The sequence below is a fragment of the Pelobates fuscus genome, chromosome 4 (assembly GCF_036172605.1).
Source record: "Pelobates fuscus isolate aPelFus1 chromosome 4, aPelFus1.pri, whole genome shotgun sequence".
Taxonomy (NCBI): domain Eukaryota; kingdom Metazoa; phylum Chordata; class Amphibia; order Anura; family Pelobatidae; genus Pelobates; species Pelobates fuscus.
The window spans coordinates 136081923-136097640 of NC_086320.1; the positions used below are offsets into that span (position 1 = coordinate 136081923).

Sequence of the window (15718 nt, forward strand, 5' to 3'; positions counted from 1 at the left end):
TGCGACTTTTAAAGTTTTCATCACCCCAAAGGTGACTTTGGAATCCTGTAGACGCAATACATTTAGATAGGTGTTCTGTCTATCAAATGGGTATAACAGGCCCTGGTAGCAACCAAATAAACACCATGGTATTTATAACCACATGACATCACCATATGCATAGGTAAAAAACCTATGAGAGGTGATTAGAGGTCCTGTTTTCCCAAAAATGATACAAACGAACATAGACTATCATAGACTAAGATGTGTGTCTATATAAGATGATTTTTGGTGCAATTATTTTTTATTATTACTACTAATTTACTATTTAAGCATAATTATAATTTCCCTATAACAAATTCTGTGGCCCAGAGTGAAATTGGAATGTTGTATAGTTTAAAATATGTGTTATAATTTTATGATTAGATGTTTCATTCCAATCAAATTAATAAAGTACAAGAGATAATACAAAGTAGCAAAAACTATTTACAGAATAGTACAGACAACCACATCACTCACAGTAGTTAGGAAAGAGTTTTTGAAGCAATGTTGACAGACCAAGCCATCCAAAAATAGTGGGTTACTCTGAAACAATACTAATAAGACAAATATGATCTATTACAAACTGGCCTGCGTATAAATGAGAGAGTAGGGTACAATTCATAAAGTATTTATAATTTATAAGTCTTTATAATGGTCACATGAAATATAATGGAAGATTATTAAACTTCAAAAATAGTCTAGGAGCCCTTAAAGTGAACATACCGCCAAGAGTATCCAAAAGATAGGTTGACAAGCTACTAACAAACAATATTGTAAATGTATGTGGTAGGTCCCAAGTATCTGTATTTACTCATGACAACATCAATCAAGGAATATAAATTATAATATAGATTAAATATATACATAATCTAGATAATAGATCCTAGTTATAGATCCTTTTATTTATAAGCCATTTAATAATTCAGATTAATTACAGCAGTTAATTGCTTATGGGAATCATAAAAATATAATTTTGAAAATTAAATTCAAAGTCTATATTTTCCAATAAAAATACAAGCTTCAGTGATTTAATTTAATTCAGCAGGTGCGTGGTGCCCATTAATGGGCCTGTAGGATTGGACTGCTAAAAGATGTTGACAAATCTTGTTTTGGAAATTTCCCCACACAGGTCTCGAGATAACTGAGACTTCCCATCAGAGTGGTCTCACTTATTTGCATTGTGTAAAGATTCCCTTATAAGAGCTTTTCCCACAGTTTACCCTCAGTATGGGCTGAGCCCTCGCAGGGTGAAGAAGGATTATTTAAACTGCATTGCATTCTTTTATATTTTTGTTGTTCTTTTTTTTAAATCAGTTTTTTCTTTATTATTTTAACAGTAGCATTGTGACTTTTGAAAATAAAATGGGTTTTAAGAAGAAAAAAGACATCTAACAGTATTTACTTTGCAAATAACCATTCAAACTCCACATGCCTGTCAGGCATACTTCAGGCTTGAAGTCTGAAAATATGTTTTAAGAAGAAAGAAAACATCTAATGGTATTTACTTTGCAAAAACCCTTAAAACTCCACATGCCTATCAAACTCCAAAGGCCATAAGTCCAGGCAGCAAAGTTCAGGAGCAATGAGCCATGCCAAATGTTAGATATCCATGTAAATAATAACAAAGGTAGCCAAGTGTTCACAGAAACAGGACAGAACAACAAAGCAATGATAGAACAGCTGTCCCTTGTTAAAATATTGTGCCTATAGTGTGCCACATCCCATTTTACACACCCCTGTACTGCCTTTGTATTATTGAGGCTATCTGGGACCCCTTTGCTTCAAAGTAAAACCTGAAGAAAAAAAACCTTTACCCTAAAATTAGGTTTTAACTCCTCTTAAACACTTACTACTCCATGTGCCAATACTAAATTTAGTTACCCTAAACTTAATAATCCTAGACACCTCATGTAGCCAAATATTACATTTGAACCCACTCTAACCTAAAGTCACAACCCACTATACTACAATTGAAATACCTATTAAAGGAACACTATAGGCATCAAGAAAACTTCAGCTTTTGTGTATAGATAATACCCCTGCAGTCTCACTGCTCAATTTTCTTCCATTTGGGCGTTAATCACTTTTGTTTCTGTTTATGATGCAGTAGCCACACCTTCCTTGGCCGTGACTCACACAGCCTGCATGAATAAAATGGTTTGATTTTCAGTCAGATGTTAACTTACTCTCTAAATTGAGCTGTAATTGCACACAGTAGGTTCTAACAGGATGGATATGAAGTTCTAAATTAAACAGACAATGCAATAAAGGAATTTTAAACATTAGATCTCTATTTACATGAAATGTTTAGAACGGCTGTGCAAGTCACATGCTGTGGTGTGATTTAACTACTAAATGATAGATATTTGAGCAGTTAGATTGATCTACACACCAAAACTGCTCCATTACACACTATGTAGTCTACGTCTGATGTCTATCCTTCTCTAACCTTTAACCCCCTTTACCATAATGACATTAACACTTCCAATATTTTCTTTACCCATGTGTGCATTTACACAGCTGCAAACACTGATTATACTCATAGTGTGTATGTATGTGTATAGATACACACACACACACACACAAAAAAAAAATGCCTGCAATAACCAACTAATAAATTAATTCAACTCATTGTATCTGTTTTTTTAGATGGCATTAAAAGTGCTTGCCAAAAGTGCGGCAATAAGGACGACTGGTCAGAGTGCACATGATGACCCCTGTCCGCCGCCAAAAGTGCCTTCAATGGAGATGTGAGTTTCAGAACTGGACCATGGAATAATGGAAGAAGGTTTCCTGGTCTGATGAATCATGTTTTCTTTTAGATTAGGCGGGTGGCCAGATGCATGTGTGTAATTTACCTGGGAAAGAGAAGGAAGCATGATGCACTATGGGAAGAAGGCATACCGTTGGATGCAGTGTTATGCTCTGGCAATGTTTTGCTGGGAAACCTGTCATTCATGTGTAACTTACTTTGACTCTTACCACCTACCAATAGATTGTTACCATGTGTTCATTGATGGCTGTAGCAATATTACTTTTCATGACACTCAAAATGCTCAGATTCTGGTGGTATTTTTTTTTTTTTAGCAAACCAATTGAAGGGTTTAAGTAAATTAAGGTTATTCATTATCAATTGAAAACAAACATTTCAATATTTAAATTGCTGTTAGTTACAACATTGAAGGCGCTTTCGGAAGTGGGCATGGGTCACCATGGGCACTCTGACCTGTTTGCAGCTACGCAGTCCCATACACAGCATACACAGCAAACTGCAATGTACTTTGTTGTCAGACACCTTTCTATCATGGCCAGCATTACATTTTTCAGCAATTTGAGCTACAGTAGCTCTTCTGTGATCAGATCTGACAGGCTTGCATTCATTCAGCACATTCATCAATGAGTCTTGGGCTCCCATGTCCCTGACACCGGTTTACCGGTTGTCCTTCCTTGCACCTCTTTTGGTACATACTAAAAAATGTAATGACTGTTTTCAGCATTTATAATGCACCTTGTTGTAGTTTAAGTGATTATTTAGGGAGAGATCAGTTCCAGAAGCCTTACTGCCCTCTCTGGTCCAGCTAGCCTCCTATACTTGATTGCAGAACGTCTGTCCTGAGGTGTTACAAGGTGCCAGGAACACCAGGGATAAATGCTATGGCCCCTGCAACAAACCAGTCCTATACCATATCCTAACTCAATGTTAAACCCTAATGTTTCCTATAAATCACATTGTGACTTCAAGTCTTTAAATTAGTCCTACATTGATAAACTCCACAACTGCAGTATTAGCCCCAAGCCATGCCATGTTAACTAACTGCATCCCATGGCATTAACATCCTGTACCCACAGCAATTCTACACTGTGCTCTATAATTTACTTCATAATATTTGACACTGTCACATGTAATTGGAGGTACTATTTCTCTATCAGTAATATGAGACTGGCGGCTAACAACAGTATGGGACCAACATTAGATGTAGTGCTTTTCAGGACACCAAATTAGGCTCCGTCCCATAGCAATGCCCCAGGTAATGCCTCAGCTCCTCTAGTGTGTGAGTGGAGGGTATCAATTCCCATCTGCCCACCAACATTCTCTCACACAGGAAATGCCATAGAGGAGGAGAAGCAGGGACAATATTAAGTGATGCAAACTATATGACAGGTCCTGTACCTTTACTATTCCTCCTAGGAGGGAGGGTATATTGCAAAAACACCTCCAAACTTTAAATGCCTGTACCATAAACACCCCTTTTTCTTCTTCTAATTCTAAATGTATACCTTCCCAAATCAAATCAAACACTGTACTTAGTCCGAAATCCAAACATTGATACATTACAAGCAGTAATATGCACACACATATGCAGTTATCAGATAGGAATATATGTTTGTTTGTTTTTAGAATATATTCGTTCTGCAGTAACCAGTTAAAGGGACATTCCACTGTCCAAATACAAAAATAAATACATTATTTAAAATAATTGTTTAGTAGAAATTCCCCAATGCTTTAATATATATTAAATATATATATGTAAAGTCAGCTGCTTTGATACATTTACATTTTTATCCGTTGCTTTTATTTGGATTCTATATGAGTATTATTACTGGTATTTAATATTATGTATCCCTTATATCTAGTTCAGTGTATTCTTGCTGTTTTTAAGCTGATCTAATACCCAGACTGTACATATCTATTTATTTTATTATATTATTTACTTGTGTTTATTCGCCTGTATACACATCATTGTACCTCTTATAGGTTATTATATCTTCTTTTTTTTATCTGTATATTTTTATATGTATATACATTTCTCCATTTGCATTCTTATATATGCATAAACATGTTGTTTTTTTTATTTATAAGATGCATATTAATACTTTTCTCCATCCGAGATTATTGCCCTGAAGATCGTCTTTTCCAACAAGAACAAAAACCGGAACAGTTCCGGCATTATTTGCGTTGCACAGGTGGAACGCATAATACACTCATGGCCCCTGACGTCGCGTCACTTCCGGGGCGACACCGGAACTTACGTCAGATATATCTGAAAGACCTTACATAGAACACATCTCGGCAATTATGCCTATAAATTTCTCCAATGGACTTTTTTTCTTACCTATTCCAATGGAACACAGCATCACTAATATAGTTTTGTATGCGTTCCATATATGGAACACGGACACAACCACGGACACACCACGCCGCGTCACTTCCAGTATGACGGCTGCGGTTCACCGGTGGTTACAGGAAGCACCAATCATACAAAGCAGGAAGTCATTATCATTATTGGGACTCCTATATAAACGAATGGAACCAGGACACTCTCCACACTTCTGAGGAAGCCTTTTACATGTGAAACGCGTCAAGTGGATTGCTAGAGACTATATACTTATATTTTAACCTCTTTTTAATATATTTTAATATATTTTTGTTAAATAAATTATCCTTATTAATTATATTTGGATTTTATTATTTTTCACTCCTGGTTACCAACTTGTTCCTTGGTGGGGACCATACCACCTATGCCATTAAGACTAGAGCAAGTTCTGCTCTAGCAAATGTGAGTACGATATTTTATTATTTATTCACATATTTTACCCATACACACTGCACTATTTGGAGTTCTCTTATCTTTTCATATATCGCCCATCTGAGATTGTGAAGACACCTACATATCCTTAGACGGGGATTTTTCCGTCCAGGCGTGTTAACAGCTGAGCTCTAAGTTAGCTCTGGGCAATGTGAGTGTGGATTACTTACCACTACTTATCCACCCACTATACTTGACATACTACACTATTATTTTTTTTTATGTTTTATGTTTTCTTTGAGGTCAATTGTATAAGAAGACTATTTGCTACTACCTTTGTGTACGTATATTTACATCATTTTACGTGTTTATATATTGAGGGCGTGGTTTCCTTCCCTTTCTTTTTCATATATATATATATATATATATATATATATATATATATATATATATATATATTGCAAAAGCTGTTCTCTTGTCTGCAGCCTTTGCAAGACCTCCACTTGTTCCTCGGGACAGACTGGCTGTCTAATCACAGACTTCCCAATACAGTTCAATGAGAAGTCTTTGCAAGGCAGGTGCCCTGAACAATTGTCTGCGTCTTGAATTTAGCTTTACTGCGCTTAACAAACCAGACTGTAGCAGGGGCTGTTGTCTGCTTGACAGCCAGGGGAATGTAAGTTAATTTATAAAAGTGCAAATTTCTTTTGAAATAAGCACTTTATTGGTGCACTTTTTTGTTAAAAATAGAGGACACACTCTTCTCACATAAATAATTTTAGCAAGCTAATGTGCTTAAGGGGTCTGGAGTGTCCCTTTAATAAATTCATTAAAGGGAACTGTGTTTTCAGTTCGGGAGATTGGTGCTTACAGTAGCTGTCGGTGTATCTGGAAAGGGGAACATCGCCTAAACTGTTTTTAACCTCTGGTGAGCAAAACAGTCCGTTACAATTGGTGGCAAGCGGCGGGATCATTCCCACAGCCCAGAAGGAAAGCTACAAGGTAACACCATTCCCGGGATTTACAAATTGAGGGTAACGCTAGTATCCGTACAGCGCCCCTATCTACAAAGGAACTCAGAAAATGGAGGAGAAGTTACAAGATAGATTGTATTGTTACGTATCACTGAGGTCTGGAGCAGTGTCAGAGGAGGACATGTTGAGGTACAGAGAGATTGCCAGAGCCGGGTTGTGGGACGAAGCCCTAGAGAAAGTACAGTATTCGCGAGGGGATCGGCGCCTCAGCAGAAGACAGCGAATCCTGGCTCGAATGGCAGAGCGGATGCCCCTCCTGAGAAAACAGACCGAAGAAGCGTGGGTGACTAGACTCGAGATTCTAGTATATGCAGAACTGGCGCTGGATGAATCATACCAGGCGATATAGTGGTTCGCAGCTCAGTGTGTCCCCGAGATGGCAGAGTATGAGTTCCCAGAGGGTGGAAATTACGCTGGTCCTGGCCTATTTTGGGATAATATTGACGATGAGAACTTTGGGAAAGCTACCGACTCGTTTTTGGGACATGTGTTACGACCGAGAAGACATGCTGGGTCTCCCTAGCGCTGTTGGTCTCGAGGCAGACCTACGGTATCTTGTCGCCCAGGAATGTGACCTGGAGTGGGATTACCTGCTACTCATCAATGAGGCCCAGGAAGAGACAACCGGTCCTCTTTCCCAACAGCAACCAGCAGTACCCGAGGTAGCGGACCTCCTAGACTGGTCCTGCGAGGATCCCCAGCGGCAGTATGTATCCCAGGGAGCTGAAGGTGCCAGCTGTCCTCCCCAGCAGCAGTGTGAGTTACAGGGAGCCAAAGGTGTCGTCCTTCCTCCCCAGTGGCAGAACGAGTTACAGGGAGACAAAGGTGCCGTCCTTCCTTCTCAGAGGCAGAGCGAGGTACAGGGAGACAAAGGTGCTGTCCTTCCTCCCCAGCGGCAGTGTGTGGTACAGGGAGCCGAAGGTGCCGTCCTTCCTCCCCAGCGGCAGAGCAAGTTACAGGGAGCCAAAGGTGTCATCCTTCCTCCCCAGCGGCAGTGTGTGGTACAGGGAGCCGAAGGTGCTGTCCTTCCTCCCCAGCGGCAGAGCGAGTTACAGGAAGCCAAAGGTGTCGTCCTTCCTCCCCAGCGGCAGAGCGAGTTACAGGGAGCCAAAGGTGTCATCCTTCCTCCCCAGCGGCAGAGCGAGTTACAGGGAGCCAAAGGTGCCGTCCTTCCTCCCCAGTGGCAGTGTGAGTTACAGGGAGCCAAAGGTGCTGTCCTTCCTCCCCAGCGGCAGTGTGTGTTACAGGGAGCTGAAGGTGCCGTCCTTCCTCCTCAGCGGCAGTGTGAGTCCCAGGGAGCTGAAGGTGCCGTCCTTCCTCCCCAGCGGCAGTGTGTATTACAGGGAGCTGAAGGTGCCGTCCTTCATCCCAGCGGCAGTGGGTGTTACAGAAGCTGAAGGTGCCGTCCTTCCTCCCCAGTGGCAGGGTGTGTCACAGGGAGCTGAAGGTGCCGTCCTTCCTTCCCAGCGGCAGTGTGTGTCACAGGGAGCTGAAGGTGCCATCCTTCCTCCCAAAGGCAGTGGGTGTTACAGGGAGCTGAAGGTGCCGTTCTTTCTCCCCAGTGGCAGTGTGTGTCACTGGGAGCTAAAGGTGCCGTCCTTCCTCCCCAGCGGCAGTGCGAGTTCCAGGGAGCCGGAGGTGTCGTCCTTCCTCCCCAGCGGCAGAGTGTCCTGCCACCAGCAGAGAGAGTACCAGGGAGAGGAGCCTGCTACCCCCTCTCCCCAGCGGCTGAAAGTGTTCCAGGGAGAGGAGTCGGTGACCACCTCTCCCCAGCGGCAGCTTTTTTCCCAAAGGGGAGACCCTATTCTCACAGATTGAGCAGAGAAGGCAGTCGGTCTCGCCCCCCAGCAGCAGGACAGTATATTGAAAGGGGAGACAGTTGGTCTCCCCCTCAACCGGCAGAGAGAGTGTCAGGGAGAGGAGCTTGTCATCCCCTCTCCCCAGCGGCAGAAAGTGGGTAAGGGAGATGAACTGGTTACCCCCTCTCCCCAGTGGCAGCCTAGCCCACCAAGGGGAGATGATAAGCCCCACACCAGTGCACATGCGACCGTGATCTCTGCACAGGCCTCACAGGGGCTAGAAATGGTCAGTCCTGTCCCCCGGCAGCAGGGATGTTCATCAAAAGGGGAGACAGCCTGTCGTGCCCTCCAGCAGCAGTACCAGGTCCAGAGTGAGGAGCCTACTACGCCATTCCCTCAACTGGGCTCCAACCAGGCTACTCCTATGGTAGCGCTGGCAGTACCGCTGGTCTCTGCCCACTCAGCAACGCCAGTAAACCCCAGAGCCGAGGTGGAGCTCCTGGACATGGACCAGCTACCCACTACCCCAGGGGTAGTAACTCTTTATTGTGGGTGGGCTGTACTACTGATTGTGTTCTGTGTGTGGGTTGCTGGACTAACCAGGGCACTGACCGACAGGAGGTCAGATACCCTGTTAGTCTGCATGGTAAAGGGAGAAATGTGGCGGAACCAACCTCGCCACTGTGCACTGGAGAAGCCTGGTTGCTCACCTGCTCCCTTTAGACTATGGCCCCTGTTCTTTTTCCCTGCAGAAAGGCTGGTTTGTGCCATATCACAGGCAGAGGGGAGGATTTTGTGTGGGAGTCTCTGTGTGTATTGTACGGATTGATTGGTTGTTCTGTCAAACCCTGTGGGCAGTACTATGTTTGTGGATTGGGAATAAAAGAGGCTGTATGTGCCAGTACAGTCAGATTCTGCTTAACCCTCAAAACGAAGTGTCGTCTCGTTATTGGGGGAATTGGATTGTAAGCTGACTGCCAGGAGTGTAACCCTTTCATATGGTTTTCCTGTTCAGATATTTTCAGGGTTCATATGTTTTCAGTTCGGGAGATTGGTGCTTACAGTAACTGTCGGTGTATCTGGAAAGGGGAATATCGCCTAAACGGTTTTTAACCTCTGGTGAGCAAAACGGTCCGTTACAGGAACATATAGTCCTGGAAACAACATAGTTTTTTTGCAGACTACAAGGTATTTCCATGACAGTGGCCTCTGTCAACCCCCAAAAATCTAAGTCTATGATATTATACTCACCTTGTTTCCAGAGTTAACAAGTCAACAAACATGCTGCTGTCTTGTCATACAACTCAATGCTTCTCACAGAGAAGCATTGAAGACAAGAAGGGCCACAATCCTCCAATCAAATAAATAATGTAAATAAATAAATACTCTCTATGAGAAGCATTAATTGACAAATTTAGACTAATTCAGTTATGGCAGCCGAAGCACAGTTTAGTGGCTGTCAGGAAGACAATATGGCACCACTGCTGAGAAATGCATGTTTCAGGTGTGCCCCAATTCCCTTTTTAGCACTGTTATGTAAACATTCCCATATTTCCATAATGGCAATGTTTTACATTATAGGACTAAAACTATAAGTCACTTCACCCAGACCACTTCATTGAGATGAAGTGGTCTAAGTGCCTATAGTGCTCCTTTAAGTTCACTCTATCTTCATTTTCTTTCTTGGGGATGGAGGAGGAAGTAGGAACCTTACAATTATGTGTCTACAGGCATTTAAGGGTTGTGAATATTTAATTTTGAATGAAAAATTCATTTCAGATTTAAGGCCAAAATCTCTCAAATAGAAACATTTTCCAAGTCAGATATGCTTCCAGTTAAATTTGAACTCCATTTTGAAATCCCAAAACTTTAGCAAAGAACCCTGTTAGTGAAGTCCAAGTCTTTATCATCAATTCCAGCTGGCCATGTTCATGTGATACAGGGGTTGAAGTATCAAACGTTATTTTGAAAAACATTTTTGTTTGTTTTCATATATACATACATTTGTAATATTTTATTTGAAACTGTGAGTTTAATATAGAACTTGGTAATGAAAAAGTAAAAACTTTAAATAAAAAACATTATCTTACCGGGTGTAAAGTTGTATTGTGCAGAAAACCCCATAGATTCTAGTTCACCATCAGCGAAAAATTTAATCCACAGAAATCTTCCACTTGATTTTATAAAAGGAGGGCTCTGTTGTCCACAGTAACGCCCAATTATAGGAGAAAAGCCAAATGGTCCATCTCTTACTTCAATATGATCAAATTTACACTCCCAGGATGGCTCTATAGAATATTTATCATCAAAATGGAGTTCAATGCATTGTCTTGGGGAAGCTGGAAAAGAAAACCAGTTATGAAACATCCCATAATGTGTGTTTGGCAACTGTAAGCTGTACTTATAAAGTCAAATAAAAACCTGTAGGGCAATGCTTTTTTTAATTTTTTTTTATAGATTATAGGAAAATGTGTTTATTATATAAATATTTATATTCCAAAATTATAAAAAAAAAAATAATAATAATAATAACATTCCTAAAGGCTCTGTTTTATCTAATTATAAATGTGACAATTTATTTTTTGGAAGCAATATAAAAAACACCAATTTTACCTGTTACATAAAATAATTACACATGCATAATTGTGCTTATAGTTGCATTATTTCAACAGTACTTATCTTTATAGCACATAGCATATTCAAAAGATACAGTGTTAATATAATAATCTACTATCACGAAATGTTTAAGGTTACAAAGAAAATAAATTATTAAGCAAAAAATATATAATAAATAGTTTTTATGTGCATGCTTACATTCATTTCCATTGCAAAGCAAAACAAAACGTAAACTATGAAACTCTACTGAAATTTCTTTATACTCAAAATGCCTCTTCTATGTAGTAAAGAACTTTATTACTGTTTTTCAATGTAAAACTCGGTCATGTGACTGCAGACCCCAGAGGAAAATACTGATTCAATGCTTTCCAATGGGGATATTTTATGTACACGGTGCTCGCTGCACATGCACTACGAGGAGCACTGGATCGCAGTCAGACTCCAAAGGAAGCAAAGCCTCATCCATAATGCTGTGGGGGAGGAAAAGTAAGCACTGTAAAAAAGGTGAGTAAAAAATGATTTCTATTGGATTTTATGCCAACCAGACATAAATAAAAAAATAAATAAAAAAAAGTGTATCACACTTCTGATGAAACCCCAAGATTAAACGCATAAAGTGTCACACTTCTGATAAAATCCCAAGTTCAAACACGTAAAATGTAGTTATATAGCTTATTTGGATTGCTTTAATACTGCATTTTAATGTTTTGTTTGTTTATTGATTTTATAATTGTAATAAAGTTGATCCTTTAAAATTGTATTTATATTGGATTTTACTTTGTACACTTTGGCATCCTGGTTCCATACATCCCAGATGAGGATTGTACCAACAAAAATCCACTATACCAGAACAAGTTGAAACTCTGCTCCATGTAGGTAGGATACTTACTTTTACCTTGTATAGTCACTTTATTATACATACTGTATCATTGGATATCTCCACCTTTGTCTCCACACATTTTACTTCTAGGAGAAATACCATCATCACTGCTGAATATATATCCTAAGATGGGGATTGTGCTATCCACGCTAAATACAGCAGAGCTCTTAAAAGCGCTAAAAAGTGTGAGTGTGCTTTCGCTATGTAAATGCAATTAACTTATTTCTAAAACATATTGCACTATTATTGTGTGTTTGCTAATATGTTTATAAAGGAAAGACCATGTTGATACATGTATGGGTATGTTTTTATGGACATGTTTGTTGTTTAGTTTTTTTTTTTTTATTTCTTTTTGTTTTGGTTTTAGTAAATTTACAACGCAGAGAACAGTGGAACAAAATACATAGTTGTAACAAAGTGGGGGTCCACTCTCAGCGACACAACAAAGATATGCAGTGATGACAAATATTGAATGGAAATAAAATGACAAAAAGTCCATTAGCCAGAGCTCCATTGGGGGCATTCTGCCTAACCCTGGTAATTGGGACCTTTGTGTGCTGTTAAGGTGGAAATCGAGTTTTTGTGATGTAAAGGACTTCAGAGTGTAAAGTTTGAATATGAATTGTTGAGTGGTAAGTTAGAAGTGGGTGGATTGCATAATTAGGTCAGTATCCTGTGTTATGTTGTTAGTTTCATGGACCTGTGGACCTCAACTCAGCTGAGTTGGCCAGTGATAAAGGGAATGGGTAAAAGGGAGCACAAAGGTCATAGTACAGATGTAAGTGCCTCAAAGCTCTGCCCTTAAAGATCTGGTCACCCTCAACTCTGTTCCCAACCTCGGTGAAGGAGAGGGAAGGGTAATGTAGAGGAGGGAAGAGAGGGGGTTAAAGGACCAAGCCACGGTGTTCTTTCCGATTGCTATAATCACTAGCTCTTGTAGCTCTTGGATTATCGTGCTCTGGTTTATAATAGTATCACTCTGAATAGGGGGAAAGAACATCCTTGGCGGCAAAACCCCTCTTCCTCTTGGGGTGGCCGCCACAAGTGTATGCTGTAAAACAATTTTTTTTCAAAGTAGTTAATCAGTTAATATATCTTTTTTTTATTTTTTTTTATTTTTGCAGTGCATAAGATGTTACAGCTTTACACGGGGTACCCCAAAGGCAATCCTCGTGTTGGTCAGACAATAAGTACATTGGGGTATGCGTTTGTATGTGCACATTTTTTTTTTTTTTAAAAGGTCGCGTTCTGATAAGAAGATGTACAACAATATTAAGTCGTTTGGTTATATGAGTTATGCAGGCAGGATATACAAGTTATATGTAGAATTATTTAAACAAGTAGATGCGGTACACGTGTGTAGGCGCTGTGTTCTGCGTGCTGATGTTGCTTATTCAGGATTGCTCCTTAGTGACTCACCCGGGGAGGCAAGGGTGCGTGTTATAATTACAGGCAGCTTGTGGGTTCACATAATAGACAGTATGGCCTAAAACATAGTTGTTGCAGGCGAGGTGTGAGTGCAGGCTGGCTAGCAGTTTCTGCACTGGTAGGGTGCCCTAAGCGCTAGCATGATACATGTTATGATGAGTGAGGTGTAAACAGTATGCTGTGGTCAGAGTAGCATGTAAGCGTTACATATGTTAAAGCCAGGCAGCTATCTACAGACAGCTTATATCATAATATCACCCAGTCCGTTTAAGAGTTCGTATAGCGGCATATTCTTCAGGAATCGCTGTCATGGTGGGTCTGTTGCTTCATGGGTTGCCGTGAGCGTGTAATCGGCCAGTGCTGGTTTCAGCCCTTCAGCGCGACCCAGTGTTGGTAGTCTTGCAGGCTGGGGTACCTCTCCAGATGTGTCGCATGGGCTTGCCACTATTGGGAGTCGGGTGGAGCGATCTTCAGGATCGGCATTGGGTGGTTTGCTTTTTCTGGCGTGTGGCTCCCTTCGGTTGGCGGCAGACTCGTGGGTATGGAGCCAAGTCCCTGCAGGTTGGTGTCTCCGCTACTCCGTGTCCAGTAAGCCTCTGCTGCAGTCTGTCTTCCGATTTATTGCTCTGTCAGGTGAGATGTCGCTTGGCTAGCTGCGGGAGAGTGAGGCCTCCGTCATCTCAGGCTTCTTGGGCCCGTGCTTGTTAAGTGCCCTCAGTGCACTTGGCAGTCGCCATCTTGTGCGGTGCGGTCGGGCCCTCAAGCGTGTCCGCGGCGCCTGTGTTTTCCGGCTGCTATGCCCCCGGGTGGGGACCGGGATCACCCCCCCGGTCCATAGGGGGGGGGGACCAGGGCCGGATCCGCTCAAATTCGAGCCCCAGTCTGGGTGCTGTGTGGCGGGATAGTGGTGCGTCGGCCGTCCGCTCCACTCACCGCGGGAGAAGGCCTGGGTATCGCAGTCTTCACCTCCAGGGGACTGTAGCTTAAAAAGCCAGCCTCACCCTGGCTCCAGCAAACCCTCTGCTTTGAGGCGTGGTGGTGGTCGGTCGTTTCTTGGCTAAAATTGAGTTTTTCCGGCATATTTAAAGTTGAGGCAGCAGGAGCTCCTACTGCCTGCGACCGTCCAGCTCGGCGGTCCGGCCCCGCCCCCCAATCAGTTAATATATCTTAAAGGCATATACATAGGTCCTCTGCAATTCAAGATACAACTTGTGCTTTTGTCAACAGACTCAACTACTTCAGCACCAATCTTGTTGATCCAAACCATTTTTTCCTTAACCAGCACAAGCTTCTCCCCTTTGTCATCCCTGTGCAGTGGCGTACATACCGGGGTCGCAGGGGTCGCGGCTGCGACCGGGCCCGGCCCACCAGGGGGCCCGGCCGCACTGCAACCCGGTATGTATGCCACTATGGCCAGCCTCTTCCCCTGGGGGGCCCAGGAGCCAGCCACCTCAGGGCCCCCCAAGGCTGGTCCTGGTGTCACCCGGCGGGCAGTCTGGCGGGCGCGCGAGGGAGCACTCTCCCCTGATTGCTTCCTCTTCAGCTTCTGAAAAGTAAGCACTCACAGGAGAGTGCTCCCTCGCGCGCCCGCCAGACTGCTGCCCGGTAATACCACTAGAACCCAGGGAATCCCCTCAGCACTCCCACAGGTAAGGAGGCTGGGGTGATTACATTTTAAAAATAAAACGTGTGTGTGTTAGAGTGTGTGTTAGTGTTAGAGTGTATTTTAGTTTTAGAGTGTGTGTGTGTTAGAGTGTGTGTGTGTTAGAGTGTGTGTGTGTTAGTGTGTGTGTGTGTGTGTGTTAGTGTGTGTGTGTGTGTGTGTGTGTTAGTGTTAGAGTGTGTGTGTGTGTGTGTGTGTGTGTTAGTGTGTGTTAGTGTTAGAGTGTGTGTGTGTTAGAGTGTGTCAGTGAGTGTGTTACTGTGTGTGTCTATTACTGAGTGTGTCTGTTACTGAGTGTGTTAGTGTGTGTGCGTCTGTTAGTGAGTGTGTGTTTTGTAAGTGAGTGTGTATGTGTCTGTCACTGAGTGTGTGTCTGTCAGTAAATGTGTGTGTCTGTTAGCTAGTGTGTATGCGTCTGTTCGCGAGAGTGTCTGTGTGTCTTAAGTACTTACCTTTCTCCAGCAAAAGACTCCCTTGGCGCTGGGGATCTCTCCGCCCGATCCGCCTCTCAGCTCCGAATGCGCATGCGTGGCAAGAGCCACGCGCGCATTCAAACCGCCCATAGGAAAGCATTACTCAATGCTTTCCTATGGACGTTCAGCCTCTCCTCACTGTGATTTTCACAGTGAGAATCACGGAAGCTCCTCTAGCGGCTGTCAATGAGACAGCCACTAGAGGCTGGATTAACCCTCAGTGAAACATAGCAGTTTCTGTGAAACTGCTATGTTTTCAGCTGCAGGGTTAAAACT

General features: G+C 42.3%; 1 protein-coding gene across 1 annotated transcript in view; it reads right to left on the reverse strand.

Annotated features, from left to right (window-relative positions):
- NETO1 (neuropilin and tolloid like 1) overlaps positions 1-15718 on the reverse strand; it is a 196329-nt gene that overhangs the window by 168538 nt on the left and 12073 nt on the right. Inside the window, exon 5 of the mRNA XM_063451616.1 lies at positions 10473-10721. Within this exon, the coding sequence (XP_063307686.1) occupies positions 10473-10721 (249 nt within the window). The remainder of the gene's footprint in view (positions 1-10472; positions 10722-15718) is intronic.